At 35.4% G+C, this 17284-nt stretch overlaps 1 protein-coding gene across 7 annotated transcripts in view; it reads right to left on the reverse strand.

Annotated features, from left to right (window-relative positions):
• The window catches only part of Slf1 (SMC5-SMC6 complex localization factor 1), an 82677-nt gene that overhangs the window by 59535 nt on the left and 5858 nt on the right, over window positions 1–17284 (reverse strand). For 6 of the 7 annotated variants that reach the window (XM_029468203.1, XM_029468207.1, XM_029468205.1 and 3 more), the window contains exons 2-5: window positions 14102–14215; window positions 13857–13932; window positions 12727–12967; window positions 5871–6033 (exon numbers count right to left, since the gene is read on the reverse strand). In XM_029468203.1, the coding sequence (XP_029324063.1) occupies window positions 5871–6033; window positions 12727–12967; window positions 13857–13932; window positions 14102–14215 (594 nt within the window). Of the gene's footprint in view, window positions 1–5870; window positions 6034–12726; window positions 12968–13856; window positions 13933–14101; window positions 14216–17284 lie in introns of those variants that run through there. The other variant, XM_029468208.1, reaches the window with a different exon arrangement.

Here is a 17284-nt window from a genome sequence, read left to right on the forward strand (position 1 = left end):
AATTCTTTTAGGCCATTAAGTAAGTGTAATAATGTTATTATGCATAGCTATTGCATATAGTTTATGGACTTTAACTTAATATACAATTGCATATAACTTTCAAGCAGCTCCTCCTAAAACAAGGTTATTAAACACTGGCAAAATACTGCAATAGGCCAATACTTACAGCAAACTTTCCAAATAATAGTGATTTCTACATGGTATAAAAATAAACAAACACCCTCTCCTCCAAGAATACTTTGTCTAGTAATTGGTATTTATTAAGAAATCAAGGGCAAAAATATTTTATATAGCCTTGTAAACATTAAGATTACAACTCATATACTAAAAATTGCCCACCTATGAAGAAACTGCCTTGCCTAATAATAATCCTATCTATGAGTTATAAAGAACGAACACAATTTACACAGTCCTGTGCTAGTAATAGTTACAATTTAAGGCTGGTAAAAGCTCAGCCAGTAACCTATAGGCCATATAAGCATAAAGACCTGGATTCCAACCCTAGAATCCAGACACATAAAATAGCCTTGTCTGCTGACACACACTTAAAATCCCAGCACTTGGGAGGTCGAGACAGGTTCCTGGGGTTTGCTGGCCACCTAGCATAATTTACTTGGCAAGGTCAGGAAACCCAGTCTCAACAAACAAACAAAGAAACAAACACACAAAAGAACAGAAAACACAAATAAAACAAAACCCACAAAACAAATAATTAAAAAAAAAAAAAAAAGTGGATGGTTCCCAAGAAATGCTATCCTAGGTTAACAGCTAGCCTCTATACTCACAAGCTGGCCTCTACATTTAAAAGTGGACCTATGTGCACCTACATATACCCCTACAAGGTACAATCTAAACTTGTCAAGTTGTGGATAGACTGTTTACGTCTTCAGTCTTTGCTCAACTATATGCAAAAGCCCACCGCACTGTTCCACTGTATATAATAAATTCTAAGCTTCAGGAGTACCGAGGCTTCTCTATTTGAGAGTTCAGACTACCCAATTCACAGCTTTTCTGTATCCATCTGTCTGCCATTTCTTTGTTCCCTGAATGCCTACAGTGAGGTACATATCCCTGGAGCCATGGATAGATATGGCTTTCCAAGGGACAATGCCTGAAGATGATCTCTTGCCCACACACACACACACATACAACACACACACATACACACACACACACACACACAGAACATATGTGAATGTGCACACCCAAGGCCTGCCAAGCTCAAGCCAGACAATTATCCCAATACTGGGGTGGGAGTGGACACGTAGTTCCTATGCTTACCTGAAGAACTATTGGCAGTTATTAGGAGCTGATTAAAGAAGAGTAAGTTTTCTGGTATATCAACTCCATTGTAAGCCTAACACCAAGAGTAAGTGGACAACAAACTGGACTCCATGGATTGAAAGAGAGAGAAAGGAACGAAAGAAGGGGGCAAAGAGAGGGACAGTGAGACTAAGTATACAAATAGGGTACGTAGGGAGGTGGGAGTGAATCTGGAGGAGTTGAAGGTGTGAAGATGATCAATATGCAACTTACAAGTCTCAAAGAAATAATGAAAATCTTATTTAAAAAATCTTATTTAAAAAGAAAAGTTTACTATAAACCCTTCTCTAAACTGACAATACCAGATTTCTAGAGATTATTTTAAATATATACATTTGTTACTCCTTATTTATAAATATTTGTTTAGTAGCATCAAGCTAGATTTTAAACATTTTAGGTTTTTCTCCACAATTTAGACTATTTTATACAGTGCAGTGTTCTATATCAATGTCTAACTAAAAGCTGCCAACTCAGCAAGTGTACTGCGCGTATGAAGCAGGATCACAGTGGCTCTGTTAGGTTAGTTACTTTCTTTCAGATGTTTAACTTAGTTTACTCTCTTGAATTAGGTGTTGCTATACTCTACTCTCAAGGCCTAATTCTAATATCCAGCCAAGGCTTTTGTCATTGAGTAAAAGAATCCATGAGACTGGATTATGGAATTAATAACAAGATTAAGAACATGAGGAGTTAAGCAACAAACAATAGTGTTTTGAAGGCTTAGATCTTAATACAAACTTAGAGCTTTTGAAAAAACAAACAGAGTTTTGTTCTAATAGAGCTCGTCCAGCTCACGGAGGCCTGAAAATCTCTATGTAGCTTTGAATGGCTTTGAATTTGTGATCTCCTACTACAGCCTCCCAGAGGCTGGGATTCTAGATGAGTGACACTCTGCCTGCCTATTACTTGATTTTTTTTTTGAGTGGTGGTGGTGCAGCTTTTTCTTTTCTTTTTGGAGACCAATAAAACAATTCCATCATTTCAGCTTTCTCCACTCTCCAAACCCTCCTTGCGTGTTTTCACATCCATGGCTCTTTGTTCACTAATTATTATATGCACATATGTATATGTGTACACACTCCAAACAACAACCTGTTCAGTGGCATAACACTACTTGTATGTCTTCAGAGCTGACCATTTGGTCTTGGGTAAGGAATAGTTGTGTTGTTCTTCCAGGTTATTTCTCCCATCCCCAGCATCACTTAGTTGGCTATGGCTCTTTGTGGACATCTGAAGCCTACAAGGCTTTTTCCCACACACTCTGGGACGTTATTGGTGTTGTCTTTGTTCATGCTATGCAGTCAGGTTGATGAGTCTGTATGAGTGTAGCTTCTGACATCAGTCAAAGGTAAGATCTGAAAGAAAACTCCTAATGCTCTGGATCTTAGAATCTTTCCACTTCCTCTTCCTCAGATTTCCTAAGCCTTAAGTGCAGGAGAGTTTTATGTTTTTTCCCATGATTCTTTAATGGGGATTTCATCATTAACAATTATCTTATGGTTTTGTTTAAAGCTAGTGCATAGTTTTTTAACTACTTACAGAAAAAGTTAGTGACTAAAACCTAAAAATACTACAAATGGGAAGTGTGGCAAATGGAGTTGAGAATATAGATTTTAATAAAGAAACAAAAGTTATTGAGTGCTCCTTTAGTCTGATAATATGACAATTATGGGGTGTTGGGTGATTTATTTAATTCACTGTACCTCAATTTCATCAACTCTACCTGGAATGATTATAAACCAATCACATAGAAATAGACATTTAACATGAAGGAATGTAAAGTAATTAGCATGGTGTCCATGGTGATCACTCTGTTGGCACAGAGCAGCAGAGCTAACAGCTCTCACAATCACAGCAAGATTAGGACTTAACTTTCACACACTAAGAACATACTACTACACATACTAGTGGCAAAGAACAAGTGATTCCTTGATGTCTCAGAACAAGAAAAGTATAAATCTAGGCAAAAACATTGTTTAACTCAGAAAGTCCCTGCAATTCATCCTAATTCCCTTAAGAAAAAATTTGTGTGTATATGATGTGTGTGTACATGAACCATGGTAGAGGTGATAAGACAAGTTGAGGTGGCATTACCTTCTACCTTGTTTGCTTTTGTATATAAGAGGCTAACTGGCCCACAGGCTTCCAGGGAGTCCGATCCTCATCACTCATCTCACCTGGAATCACAGATGTGTGCTACCATGTTTGGTTTTACATGGGTTCTAGAGAGTCTGAACTCAGGTCCTCACACTTTGCCCAGATAGCCTTCTCCTCAGATCTTAGTTTCCTTAAGTAGTCAGTCCAAAGTTTAAGCATTCTCCTATCTGAAAAACTTTCTTAGATCAACAATTAATATATATTGGTAATTTTGTCCCTCTGTGTTCCTTTACATTACATATTCTTTTTAACTAATCCATATTGTACTAAAATTGAAATTAATAATTTCCGTGTTTTCTCCATTACTAAATATTAAAATACCTCAAAGATAGATATCTGCTCGTACTCATTTCATATCTATAATGCATTGCACAGTAAGTCTTCCACCTAGACTAAATACTAAACTTAGCTTTCTAAAGTTTTAAAATGTTAAACACAATAGTATTTTTGGCAGTTATTTTTTAACTAAGCCAATTTCCATGACATTTTAAAGATGATACCATGACTCTTAGATGATACTTAAAGAAAGTATATGAAGTGTACAATAAGTTCTATGCCACAAGATTGAAAGTAAACATTCTCATATTTCCTAGATGTAATTGCATAATAAAATAAAAATTAAAGATGACTTTCAATCATTGGTGGCACAAGTATTAGAAAACCTACTGAAACTAACTCAACATGACAATTATCAGTGTATAAAATGGCAACAAAGGCCATAAAGTTTTGAGATATATCCAGAAACTCAGGCATCACCAAGGGTTCTTTTTGTGTGTGTTTGTTCATGTGTAACACACTCCTGCTGTCCAGGTTAGCCTGGAACTTAATGTTCTTTGTGTTTCAGCCTTCAGGAGTTCTGGAACGATAGGCACCTACCTATCTCTAAGGCTATGTTAATCATCCAGATTCTATCTCAACATTCTGGTATCTTTTTTAGTCTTAACTATTCATGATCAAAGAATAACTACTCGTAAAAAAAATATTTCATAATCTTATCTAGAGAGGCAAGCCTGCTGGTGGCTTTTTTCTTTAAGAATGAGGAAGAAATATTTTAACTGTCATATTTCTTACTGTGTCCCAATGATCTGATCACATGCTCATTCCTAGGGCAATCACTGTCAAGGATTAGGACTTTTTCCATAGTTCAAATAGATACATTCCATGAACTAAAATCAAATTTCCAACATACCATCACAAAAAAAGTGAGTATAGAATGATGAATTATGTGTAATCTCAGAAGATTCATATAACCTCTATAATTTCTGTTTATCTAGCAAATATGAAATGAGAATCCATGTGCTGGGCTCTATGTAAGGTGACTGGGGCATAATTATAAAAAGACAAAGTCAAAAGTAGAATATCATTAGAAATTTATTCTAGCTGCAAAAGATTTGATGTTAGAAAAAAATGAGCAGCAGTTTGACTCCAAAATTATTAGAAATAGAATTGAAACAACTTAGCAAGGACTGGATACAAGAACATTAGAGAAGGGAGGTTTTGGAAAGTGACTCTACATCTCTGGGATTCTGTACCATTAGCAGGGTATAATACCCACTGAAGTGAGGTACAGTGGAAGAAGCACGCCTCTCCTCAATGGTGATGAACCCCTGAGCTCCTGTTCTCACTTATCTACTAGGAGTTAGTTCTCTCTGGAGTTTGATTCCTGTTCAAAAACTTAAGAATTGGTATTACATGACAAAGAAGGAAGAAGGAGGAACAGGACAGCAAATTATTTCTAAATCTTAGAAATATTTCTCTTTCCCAAAAAAAGATAGTTGCCTTAAATTTATGACATGCAATTTATGGTACTTATTATAGTTTGAAAATAAAATAATTAAAATTTTAAGCACACGTCACTAAAGCATTTATGGGAAAGTAAAAACTGAAAATAAAACAAGTTTATACCTAATCTGCTTTTAAATCTACACCTACATTTTTGGCTACTTAAGAAATTGAGAATAAATGCCTTAAAACATACTATTCTCATGTTTCTAATTATTATATTTTCAAAATTTAGAACTCAATTTTAATATAAATAGTCCTCCGTTTCTATGTCTAAATCCATTGATTCAACATAATGATTATATCCAATCTCTCCTGAACATGTACAGGTTTGTAGTTGTAATTACACAGATGCAACAACACCAGGTTATGAAGTATTTACATCCTTGCAGGCATTGTAATAATGTAGAGATAACTTAACATATACAAAAAGATGGATATAGATGACATAAAAATTCTATGCTATTTTACATAAAGGACTTGAGTGTAGAGCATCTATGAACTTTGGCATCCAAGGGGGAGCCTGGATGTCTTAGGACATCTTTATTTCTTTCATTTAGTACTTCATAAAAAGAAACTCAAAACTCTGTAATACTTATTTTACTTACCTCTAATAGAAAATCTCCTAAATACTGAATTGGATAAAATGGAGCCTTAAAGTTTTCTTGCTCTCTTTCAGCACTGATTCTTGCATTACTGGCAATCACATGTGTTATCCCACTTGAAGAACTTTTTGGTAAAATGATATTTGCCTTTCCAGCCTCCAAAACTCTAAATAAAAATGTAGATTAAAAAAAAAAGAAAGAAAAGAGAAAAGCAAAGCATTAGAAAAATTGAGGTCATTCAGTCAATCACCAGTTACTTCTTTAGGGATAGGAATAGAATTTCTTGAATAAAAGGTCATTCCTTTAGGACTATGGACAGTTAACACCTATAATACTTTCTTAAAACCTAAGATATTTAAGACTCTTGCTATCCTTCTATCTTTCTATTTCTTCATATTAGACTTTTTAAAAAATGAAACACGAATATTAGCATAAACAAATCACAGCAAAACTAAAACAATGAAAAAAGTTTAAGAAATCAGTCGTCCTGGAAGACAAAATACACCTCCTAGGAAATCCTTGTGAACCTCAAACACACACGCAAAAACACATACACACACACACAAACACACACAAAGATACCAAGACTCTACTAAAAGTCCTTTAAATGCCTAGTCTTTGGCTAGGCTTTCTAGCATATAACTAGAATCATAGAATTTGAAGAGGCAGAGGCAGAAGCCTAAATTTGAAATCACCCTGAGGTGACATGAATAAATTCTAAGCCAATCTGGGATATAAGATCCTTTTTCACCAATCAAAACAAAACAAAACAAAGAAAAAGCGCTTAAACTTATATTAAGAAACAGTTTTACATGAGGACTCAGAAGATATTACACATATAGACATATATATTCAAATGTGAATTATTGTTTTTGTTTCTTTTTAGGATCTAGAAAGCAACAGAGGCCATACCTCATCTTGAACATATGATAGAATCATGGTATTAAGCTAATCAAGCATGATAAGCCCCGTTATGAACAGTAACTATTTCACTTTTGCAGAATAAAAGAAAAGAAAAAGAACAGAAGAAAACATAACAATGAGGTAAGTTCTAAAGAAAGTTGATGGCCATGTATAGCTAGTGTGACAGCTCATTACACTGGCAATCTGTCCCAAGAAAATATGTCTTCACTTGCATATTCTTAGTCACAGGACTTTCATGAAAGGGTAACTTACAATAAAGGGTAAGTTAGACTCAAAAAGAAACTTCCTAGGTGACGGTAGTGGTGCCAAACCTCAACTCCTTTGCATGACCCTTCAGTCCTGGGATGTCAACTACAACTAAGGCTGTACATTCACCAATGGCCTACCCTGGCCTCTCACAGTGCCAAGCCTCAGTTGCTCTTCACTATCATGTACAGCTCCTGCAAGGCGTACAACCTTGGCTATCTCTGGAACATCTCTGTACATTCTTTGTTCTACCAGAAAACACTTTCCAGAAGATTTTAATCCTGTGATACTAGTCTCTTCTTGATCTCCATTAATTTCTTAGGTCTAGCTAACCAGCATCAAATGTCTCAGTAGTCCCTTCTATTCTGGACTCTAAAGCTAGAGCTATGTGTCCAAAGCTGCCAAGTTGTGCTACTTGCTGGGGCTGGAACATGCCCCCTGGCTCCACCTTGTTCTATTACTTTTTCAATGCTGGGATTAAAGGTGTGTACCAACACACCTGGACTTAAGCTTTTCTTTGCCTAGAACTTGTTCCATCCCAGGCTGGCCTTGAACTCAGAGATCTGTTTGGTTTTATCTCCAGTGATTAAAGGTATGTAGCACCATGCCTGGATGTAAATTTAGCTGGATAGGATCTTGCCCTAATGTCCTAGTCCCTTTATCTGTTATCTCCTAGAATGTAGAATTCAGTTCCATTCAGTTCAGTATCCAAATCAAGGATAAAGTATAATCCTAGAAAAAGCCTCAACTAGGCTTTTAATTGTTATTCACACGCTGATTCTAACATGCGTAAATTTAAAAGGTCTACAAAAAGTTTCAGAAAATATTGAAGTTGATGATTCAAGCTGATTCCAAGATTACAATAAAACTACAGTAACAAAACAGTGGATTGATGATGGGAAGCAGAACTGAGTATGACCACCCAGACCACAAATTTTAGGAACATCAATACGCATAGCCACTGAGAGAAGCAATCGTGCCAAGAGAAGTCCGAGTAACTGTACCCTACCACAGTGCTTCTTCAAGGGTAAGCAAATGTGACCCTGTTGAGTTTTGTGGTTATATTATTCCTCTGGGAGAGAGGTCAAGATGAAGGTTTCCTGGTTACCATCAGAGGATGTGCTGATTTGGGAAAGGTTCTGTCTTTGTGGTTTGGAAAAGGTGATTAAGGTATTTATACCTTCCAGAGTTATATGGATCAGATATGACGAAGGGAGATCTCCAGAGGCCTAGATTCCAGAGAATCAAACAAAAAATATATCTCGATGATACTAAAATTTTGTTTTGAGATGTATGTATTATAGAATGCACAGTCTTGGTAAATTTCCTTGCCAGACAAGCTAAACTGACCTGCTTGAACTCCTGATGTCCTGGACTTCAGTTGGATCCAGTCACGCACAGACATCAGAGACTAATCAATCCTGTTTTCCCTACCCTTCCTCACCCCGCTTCATAATGTCTCAATGCCCATATTCAGTTTGAAGAAGATATGAAGAGTTGTTGACCCAGTTCCCTAGGCTTTGGGGTGGATAGGGTTATTAATAGGTTGTCTTTCTGGGGAATGTAGCAATGGTCATATTTGGAACAGTGAGGGAATAGCTTAATTTGTCTGTATAACCATAATCTCATTTGGTAGAAATCTTTATAATTGCTACTAAGTTGAAGTCATAAGTTCTTATTTGGTACAGAATTTATTTTGATGTAAGATTAAGGTTATCAATGGTATAAATTTCTTCTGTTGATACTAAATATTTGAAAGTACAGGGCTTAGACCCACAGTCCTTATTTGGCTGTTATCTGAGATGTTTAAGCCTGTGAGTTTAGGGTCAAATAGCAAATTCATAGCTCTGAGTTCATTGTTAGGGGGGTTTCAAGATTTTAACTAGAAATAGCTGAGAGTAGCTAATGGATGACAGTCCAGATTACTTCACACAGATAGTTGGTTTTCAAAATGTCAGAAATCCACAGAATGTGATGTTTAATAATATTTATTGATTTGTTGCTGAGACTAGTCTGCTCCTGACAGTTTTCCCTGTCTTGGATTCAAAGAAGAAACTGAGCATCTTAGAGTTACTCCAATTGGGGCAAAACAGCCACTAGGCAAGAATTACCTCATTTCATCTACAGACATAATACTGTCCAAACAAAGGACACAATTACAGATTAGGACAGCTTGATTCTGCCGAGACAGAGTAGGCTAGTCCTTAATATTCTAAGTCTGTTGGGTGACCATGGCCAGTAGGCTGAAGACCAAAGCTCCAATGTGTTGAAGTAAGGGACTGTCCAAGTGATCAGTGGTCTCTATAAATTGGCTAAGTTTTAGAAGCTGTGTTAGGCTTCCTATATATTTTCAGTTAATATCAGCTGTTCTTGGATTTCTGATGGGGTTGAAAAACTACATACTCTTCTAGCCAATCCAGGCTTTTTACTTTGAGAGGAACAGATCTGTGAGGATGGTTTTCAGATGGCATTCAATCTAAAGCTAAGACATAGCCAGGTCTTGGCTTTAGATTAAGTCTTTTAAGTTATGATAGAGCACAATGTTCAACTTTTTTGGGGGGCCAGGGGGGGGGGGGTTGAGACAGCTGTATAGCCCTGGCTGTCCTGGAACTCACTTTGTAGAGGCTGGCCTCGAACTCAGAAATCCACCTGCCTCTGCTTCCCGAGTGTTGGGATTAAAGGCGTGAGCCACCAAGCCTGGCCACAATGTTCAATTTTATTGGCAAAAATGTTGGACTGGATGTTAGGTCTATCTTATACCATATAATTTACCAAATGGTAATAGTTGTGCTCAATTTACATTTTGAGAGAAAGTATTTTTTTAATTAAACAGAGAGGGTGAAATGTTGCAGGATTTTTCCTGTCCAGTCACATTAGGGCAGTGGGAGGCTTGTGACTAGACAGAAGGGAGGCAGAGGGAGGAGTTGAGGAGACAGGAAGAGAGGTCTGAAGAGGAGAGAGAGAACAAAAAAAGAGGAGAGAGAGAACCAAAATGGAGGCTGACGTGGTGTTATCAAAAGGTTAGAATAATCATTATCATTTGGCTCTGAATTATAGTATTGACTCTTGTAAATTGTGTTATTATTGATACATTAATCTGATTGGCTAATTAAGCATTAAGAGTCTTGATTTTACCAGGTAATCGGGTGTTGAGATGGCTAACCAGGGGTGTGTGGGGTGTTGAGTGAACGCAAGAGGAACTCCAGGACCCCATCTGAGAGATGGCCTGGTGAGAGCCATGTGGCCTCACAGGGCTGAAGAGTTGGTGGGCCCAGAGACTTAGCTATTGAGATCACCTGGCACAGGAGCTAGCTCTGGCCTGGCAGCACTGAGAGTTAGCGGGTTCATTTTTTTAATATTTCCCGCAACTATTTTAGGAAACAATTTAAAATTTTTTGTAATGTTCAATATAAATTTACCATTTCAGCAAACAATTTAGTTTGTAGATACTTCTTATGAGAAATGAATTATGTCTACATGAATAATTATTATCAAATATTAAAAGCAGCCTAACTAGCAAAGACAAAAACCTCCCAAATACCCATCAAAAAGGAAATAATAGATTACTATACATTCATACAGTGAAACATACACACAAAAAAATTAATTTTTAAAAAAAATTTAACAAATGATAAATCTCATAACTATAGTACAAGGCAAATGATGATAGTTCAAATAAGTATACCATTCAAACATATCTTAAAACATTTAAAGCATAATAATAAGAAAAGAAATCTGTGACTGTTTGGTATTGGTGGTCCAGAATTAAAAGTAAAAGGATACAAGAGAACATTAAAAGTTAAAGATCTTGATATAGTTAGGCTAACATTACTATATAAATTTCTCCAAACTCACCAACTATATATATACTTAAGATGGGTGCATCTTATTGCTTATAAATTATTTAGGTAAAATATTTAAGGTTCTACCGCTGATTTAAAAAAAGAAAAAAAGAAAGAGTTTAGAATACAGTTTAGGCAATCAGAAGTCTTTTAAAAAAATTCCTTTAAAGTGATGGGAAGATGGCTTGGTAGGTAAAGTACTTATCATACAAGCATAAGAAACTGAATTTGGATCCTCAGTACCCATATCAAAATCTAGGCACAGTGGTGTACACCTGTAAGTCTAGCACTGGAAAAGGGACGAGAGGAATCCAAGGGCTTGTCCAGCTAGCAAGTGAGCCTAGCCATATCAGCAAGCCCTGGGTTCTGTGAGGGAACATGTCTCAAAAATTATGAAGAGTAATGAGAAAAATGTGAGCTCTCTCCTCTGTAAATGCATGCATGTGTATGAGCACTTGTACACACATATTCACAAACAAATATTCCTTATATTTAAAAGTGAAATTAGATTGTGGTAGAGACAGTATGAACCATGAACCACAAAGACAGTAGTATTATATAAACCCTAAGCTACTCTCTCTGATAATAAAATAATAAACTACTGATAATAAAATAATAAACTATCAAAAGTTTAAGAATGCTTCAAAATGAAAAGTTCCTAATTATTTGCTCAATTTGGACAAAAGAAATTACATGGAACTAAAATAGAGATCAGAATAATCAAAACCCACCTATAATACCCAACAAAGGGAACAGAACCTGTAGAGACCTTCTCTAGTAAATCCCTGGTTGAAGGATGGGGCCACCCACCCACCTCAAAAATATTAATCCAGAATCCCTCCTGTCAAAAGGGAGTGCAGGGACAAAAAGTGGAGCAGAGACCAAAGGAAAGGCCATCCAGAGACTGTCGCACCTAGGGATCCATCCCATCTGCAGAAACCAGACCCAGACATTATTGTTGATGCCAAGAAGCACTTGCTAAAAGGAGCCTGGTATAGATATACCCTGAGAGGCTCTGTCAGAGCTGGACCAATACTTGCAGCCAACCATATGACTAAGAATGGGGACCACAATAGAAGAGTTGGGGGAAGGACTGAAGGAGCTGAAGGGGTTTGCAACCCCATAGGAAGAACACCAATATCAACCAACCAGACCCCCCAAAGCTCCCAGGGACTAAACTACCAACCAAGAAGTACACATGGGGGATCCATAGTTCCAGCTGCATATGTAGCAGAGGATGACCTTATCTGGCATCACTGGGAGGGAAGCCTCTTGATGCTGTGTAGCCTTCATGACCCAGCATAGGGAAATGCTAGGGTGCTGAGGCAGGAGTGGGGGAGCACCCTCACAGAGACAGGGGGTAGGGGGCTTGTGGAGAGGAAAATGGGAAGGGGGATAACACTTGAAATGTAAATAAATAAAATAACCAATAAAAAATGTAGCCATACTTAAAACAAATTTTGTTTTACTAAGAGACTCATGTGTACAATGCCACATCTGAAATAAAGCCCTGAACACATGTACATAGCTAAATGAACTCAGTGGGCTTGATACACAAGTAGGTATGTGTATGTGTGTACATGTAAAAATAATGAAGACGTGATCATTAATTACAAGAATGGATGTGCAGAAGAGCTGGATGGTGGGTGGGTGGGTGGCAGTGATGTAGATGCAGAGTTTCTGCATGAAGTTCTCAAAAAATTTATTAACTAAAAATAAATTTCCCAGCAATAAGAGTAACTTTCTTTAAATATCTTATTTTAAGTAATAATTGAAGATATGTATTAAAAGGTATTCATAGAAATAGGAATTCATTCACTGCTTCAAATTTATGAAATCCATCCTACCTTACAAAAGAGTCACTCCGCTTATCTGCCCTAACAAGGAGAACAACTTTCCATCTGTGGAAGGCCCCAGGAGCACCGGTCCGTTTCAGCTCTTCACGCCATCTTTTAGGTGCAGATTGCATTTGAGGTGAATAATGGGAGTCTTTTTCAATTTTATATCCCCATTCATAAGTTGTTTCATCAAGCCATCTGCCACTTTTGGCACTGTGAATTATGTAATCCTTTGTTAATACCCATTTTCCTAGAAAGCAAATGAACTGTCTGTCACAAAAGAATTTTAATTCTGCTAAATGATAAACAATAAAGGCCAAATAACAACTAAAAGACATCCTTTTTTGTACACGAGATTATGAGAGACTGCCAAAATTACTATTAAAATAAAATTCAAGAGGCCTTCAATATCACTGAACATTGTATATATTCTTTTCTATGGTACATTGCCATAATACTAAGTAGTACTACGTGAACTATGAAGTTTTAAAATGAAATGTAGCATTACTTGAACTATTATTACTAATTTAACTTACTAATTTAAATAACATTCAGTGTATTGTCATATAAAATTTATTAAGTTAGTGAATTTTATAGACAGTGTACTTATTCTGTTTTTTATCTGGGCACCAATGATCTTTTAAACATCAGAAATAATGCATAGTTTTGTTTGCTCTGGGTGTATCAGTGGTGAGGAAACGTGGAAAGTCTCAACTTGCATATCTCAGAAACATAAAGTAGGAGAACACTGCTTCCCAGAATAGACAGACGGAGAGCAACCTTGAAGAAGAAACCATGCTTATTTGTAATGAGATGGTGGGAAACAAAGGGGACGACGAGACTGAGGTCTACTAATGCTTTAAGGTTTGGGCAATTTGTCCCAATTTTTCTGTTAAAATGATTTTCTTAAACAAAACATCTAAACTAAAATTTAATTTTGACAGAGTAAATATATTTTTTTTATTTAATATATATCTCATGTGTTGGAAAATTTTAAACAGAATAAAGCAGAAATCAAATCTTTTTAAAAAATAATATGCATATTGATATTATAAGCATAATATATTTCTAGAGACTTAAAGTGCTTCTTTTTCTTACATGAAGTTTTTTCATGAGTTAAAGAAAAGGAATCTACTTACCTGCTGCACAAGCTGCTAAAAACTTCTCACTCTTGCACAGTCGTTCAGCTATAAGATGTGTACAATTTTTATATTTCTGGAGGGAAGAACCCACATCAAGCAATATTACTACAGAGAAAAGTTCTTAATAAAAACTTTTACTCTTACATTATCAAAGGGTATTTTATGATTCTTACGATTCTTAAGTCAGTATTTTAATTCTATTTAACTCTATGTTGAACATTTTAGTAGATTTCTATACTCACCTCACTCTTGATAAAAGTACAATCTAGTTTTAAAAGCAATTTGACTAGAGCTTCCTTTTCTTCCATCTTAAATCCTGTCATTTGGATGATATGTTTTGTGGCACTATCTTCCATCTAGCACAGACACATACAGAAGATAGCAGATGTTAAACATTATGCATAAGGTTGCCTTATTTTTTTCTTAGTTATGAGCACTAAAATGAAACTAAAACCATGGAACATATTATGAATTAAACATGTGAAGCTTACTTTTAAACAACGATGTTAAATATAGTTACTTCAATAAAAAACACTTTCAAGCTAATTTTTCAAAACCTTAAAAGTGAATTTTTGTTGTTGTTTCACCATTGAAACCCTCCAGTATTATACTATTTCCATTAAAACACAGCATTGAATATTATTGTTCACACAACAATAGAGGCCTATGTAAATACGAGTATAATTACTGACAGAACTCATATTTCTACAGTATTTATATTAAATAATTTTAATATTAATAATTTTAAGACTGCAACTTTTGTTTCCAACCTACATTTCTAATTTCTTCCTCTCTTCCCACCCTCCACACAGCCTCCCTCATATGTTTGTGTGTTCAACATCCCACAATATATCTGATATGTGTATTAATTATATCAAAAGGTAAACAGAAAAACCACATGGTTTTAATTTAACTCATGAAATAAAATTCACAAAGTACTTTGTGTTTAAGGTGTTATGTAATTCATAGATCTTCTAATTTGAATATATGTTTCTTTAAATTAGGTAGTCTGGAGACACGTACAGCATATAAATGGAATTCTAGAAACGTTCATTTCTCTGACATTTTTGTTGTAACATCTGCAGAATAGGATCTCATACCATAATCAGAACAAAAATAGTTGTTATTCTCAACATTCAAAGAAACACAATTGCTTCTCAGAAACCTCAAAGTTACCTTTCAGCGTTCAGCAGAGTGAGTTCACTGAACAGGAATATGGTCCCGGATTTAATCAACGTACGTCAGAAAAAAATGTTTTAAAAGTGTAGCAATTTGAACAAAGGAATAAGTGAAGAATGTTTTACAGAATTTTATTCTGACAGACAAAAACAAGGTCTCACATACCCATGAGTTCCATACCTGTAGAATATAGATGTAAAATATTTGGGGGGAGGGGGCTAGAATTTGAACTAACACTTAAAGGTTTTTTGTCTTCTCAACACTATTCCATAATGAAAATAAAGTAATAGCTATTTACACAGCACATATACTACATTAGGAATTTTAAGTTCCTGAGATGACTTAAAGTATGAAAGGGGATATGTGATTTAGATGATCACATTTTGGTACCTGAGGAAAGTTCTGGAACCAAAGTTCTATAACACCTCAGGACAACTACACACACACACACACACACACACACACACACAGAGACAGAGACAGAGAGAGAGAGAGCACTCAAAGACACAGCTATGCAAATTTACATGTATACACACACATATACAGACAAACACACTATCCCAATCCCCACTCCAAAGTTAAACCACATGCTGGCATAAGACTGAAAGTTTCACTATAAACCATTTATGTTTAAAGTATCATACAGGGTTAGGACTGAACTTTCTCTTTCCATGTTTAAAGCTCCTGAGAGGAGAAAGCGTAACTAGGGTAAAGTAATTACAGTGTTCCTCTTTCTGCCTTTTCTCATGCTTGGAAGAAACTCCTCGAGCATACGTGCCTATCTGAGAAACAGCTCACATTAATGCTTTCTAACACACTGAAGTCTTGAATTGCATGGGCAGAACAGTTCACAGGTCACATGGTAAAGAGCACAGTAGAGCTGCACATCAAAGTCACCTCTCTCAAATCCATTCTTAGTCAGTCAAAAAGCTGGTACTATGACCTCAACAAATCTGTCTTCAGTATTTGCAAACTGACTCCAAAAGAGGCAACAGGTATACAGTGCCAGTCTCTAAAATACTGAAATCCAGATGCAAAACATAAAATATCTTTAAGAATGAGACTTTCAAACAAAGCCAATGCTTCAATGTAATTGATTCTGGCTAGGACACAATTATAAAATGTACATTGATGTATCTCATGAAAAAATAAATTTATAAAGTTCTATGATCAGTAAATAAGACACAAATATTTCCTTGAGCAAGGATCTTTTTAAAGTATTCATTTAAAAATTATTTTCAAGGTTAATATAGGTAACACTTGAGTGACAATACCAAATAATACAGACTAGCAATATAGATGAATTTTACAGAGTTTTACTATAGTTTAAGAAAAAGTGTTTAATTTAAACAACATCTGAACCCACACAGTGAAGATACACTTGTATTATTGAGCATATGCCTGTAACTAGGGGAGAAAGTTGCTTTCATTAATTCAAAGGATTTTTTTTAATTTAAGTAAACCTTTTAATAATTTTTGTTAGAAAATGACTCATTGTTTTAGAAATAACCAAATAAAACCCAATGTATCTATAACAATTGTCTTGGTATTTGACCAGTGTTTTTATAGATCTCAAAAGCCAGTTATGAGAGAAAGCTATGAATTTAAAAATAGTATATATTTCCACATTGTATTTTTATTTATGTATTTATAAGTCAAGTTTTCAAAACCAGTTAGCAGGCTATTTTAAAAACTATTATGAGAAGAGGAGGGATCAGAGTCATTGTTACTTAAAATCTTACCTATTGAAAACATGAGGAATTAAACCTGTTATGGAATAACTGATTGGCAAAAGGACAGGGTGAACCTTAGGAGCTAAGCACGTGCCTAGTATGAAGGGGACACTGGAATCAATTCCCATGCCTTCCTACCTCCAATAATCAAAAGAGTAAAAATAAAATTTCTGTAACACTGTTACCAACACGTTGTCTTTAAATATTGCATTATGCTTTATGAAAATTACATGTTATGTAGAAATAAAAGAATATCTATCATACTTTGTTCTTTTCATATCAGTAATTGCTACTTTAGATTTTGAATTAAGTGACTTTTTAATAAATTTTGTTTTGAGGTATAAATTGTTAAAGCATTCGATTGTATTGAAATATATATATGTGTGTATATATACATGTATGTGTATATGTATATATGTATATATACATGCATGTGTATGTATATATACATATGTGTATATATATATATATATATATATATATATATATACACACACATATATATAATATGGG

Source organism: Mus caroli, chromosome 13 (genome assembly GCF_900094665.2).
Source record: "Mus caroli chromosome 13, CAROLI_EIJ_v1.1, whole genome shotgun sequence".
Classification (NCBI taxonomy): Eukaryota; Metazoa; Chordata; class Mammalia; order Rodentia; family Muridae; genus Mus; species Mus caroli.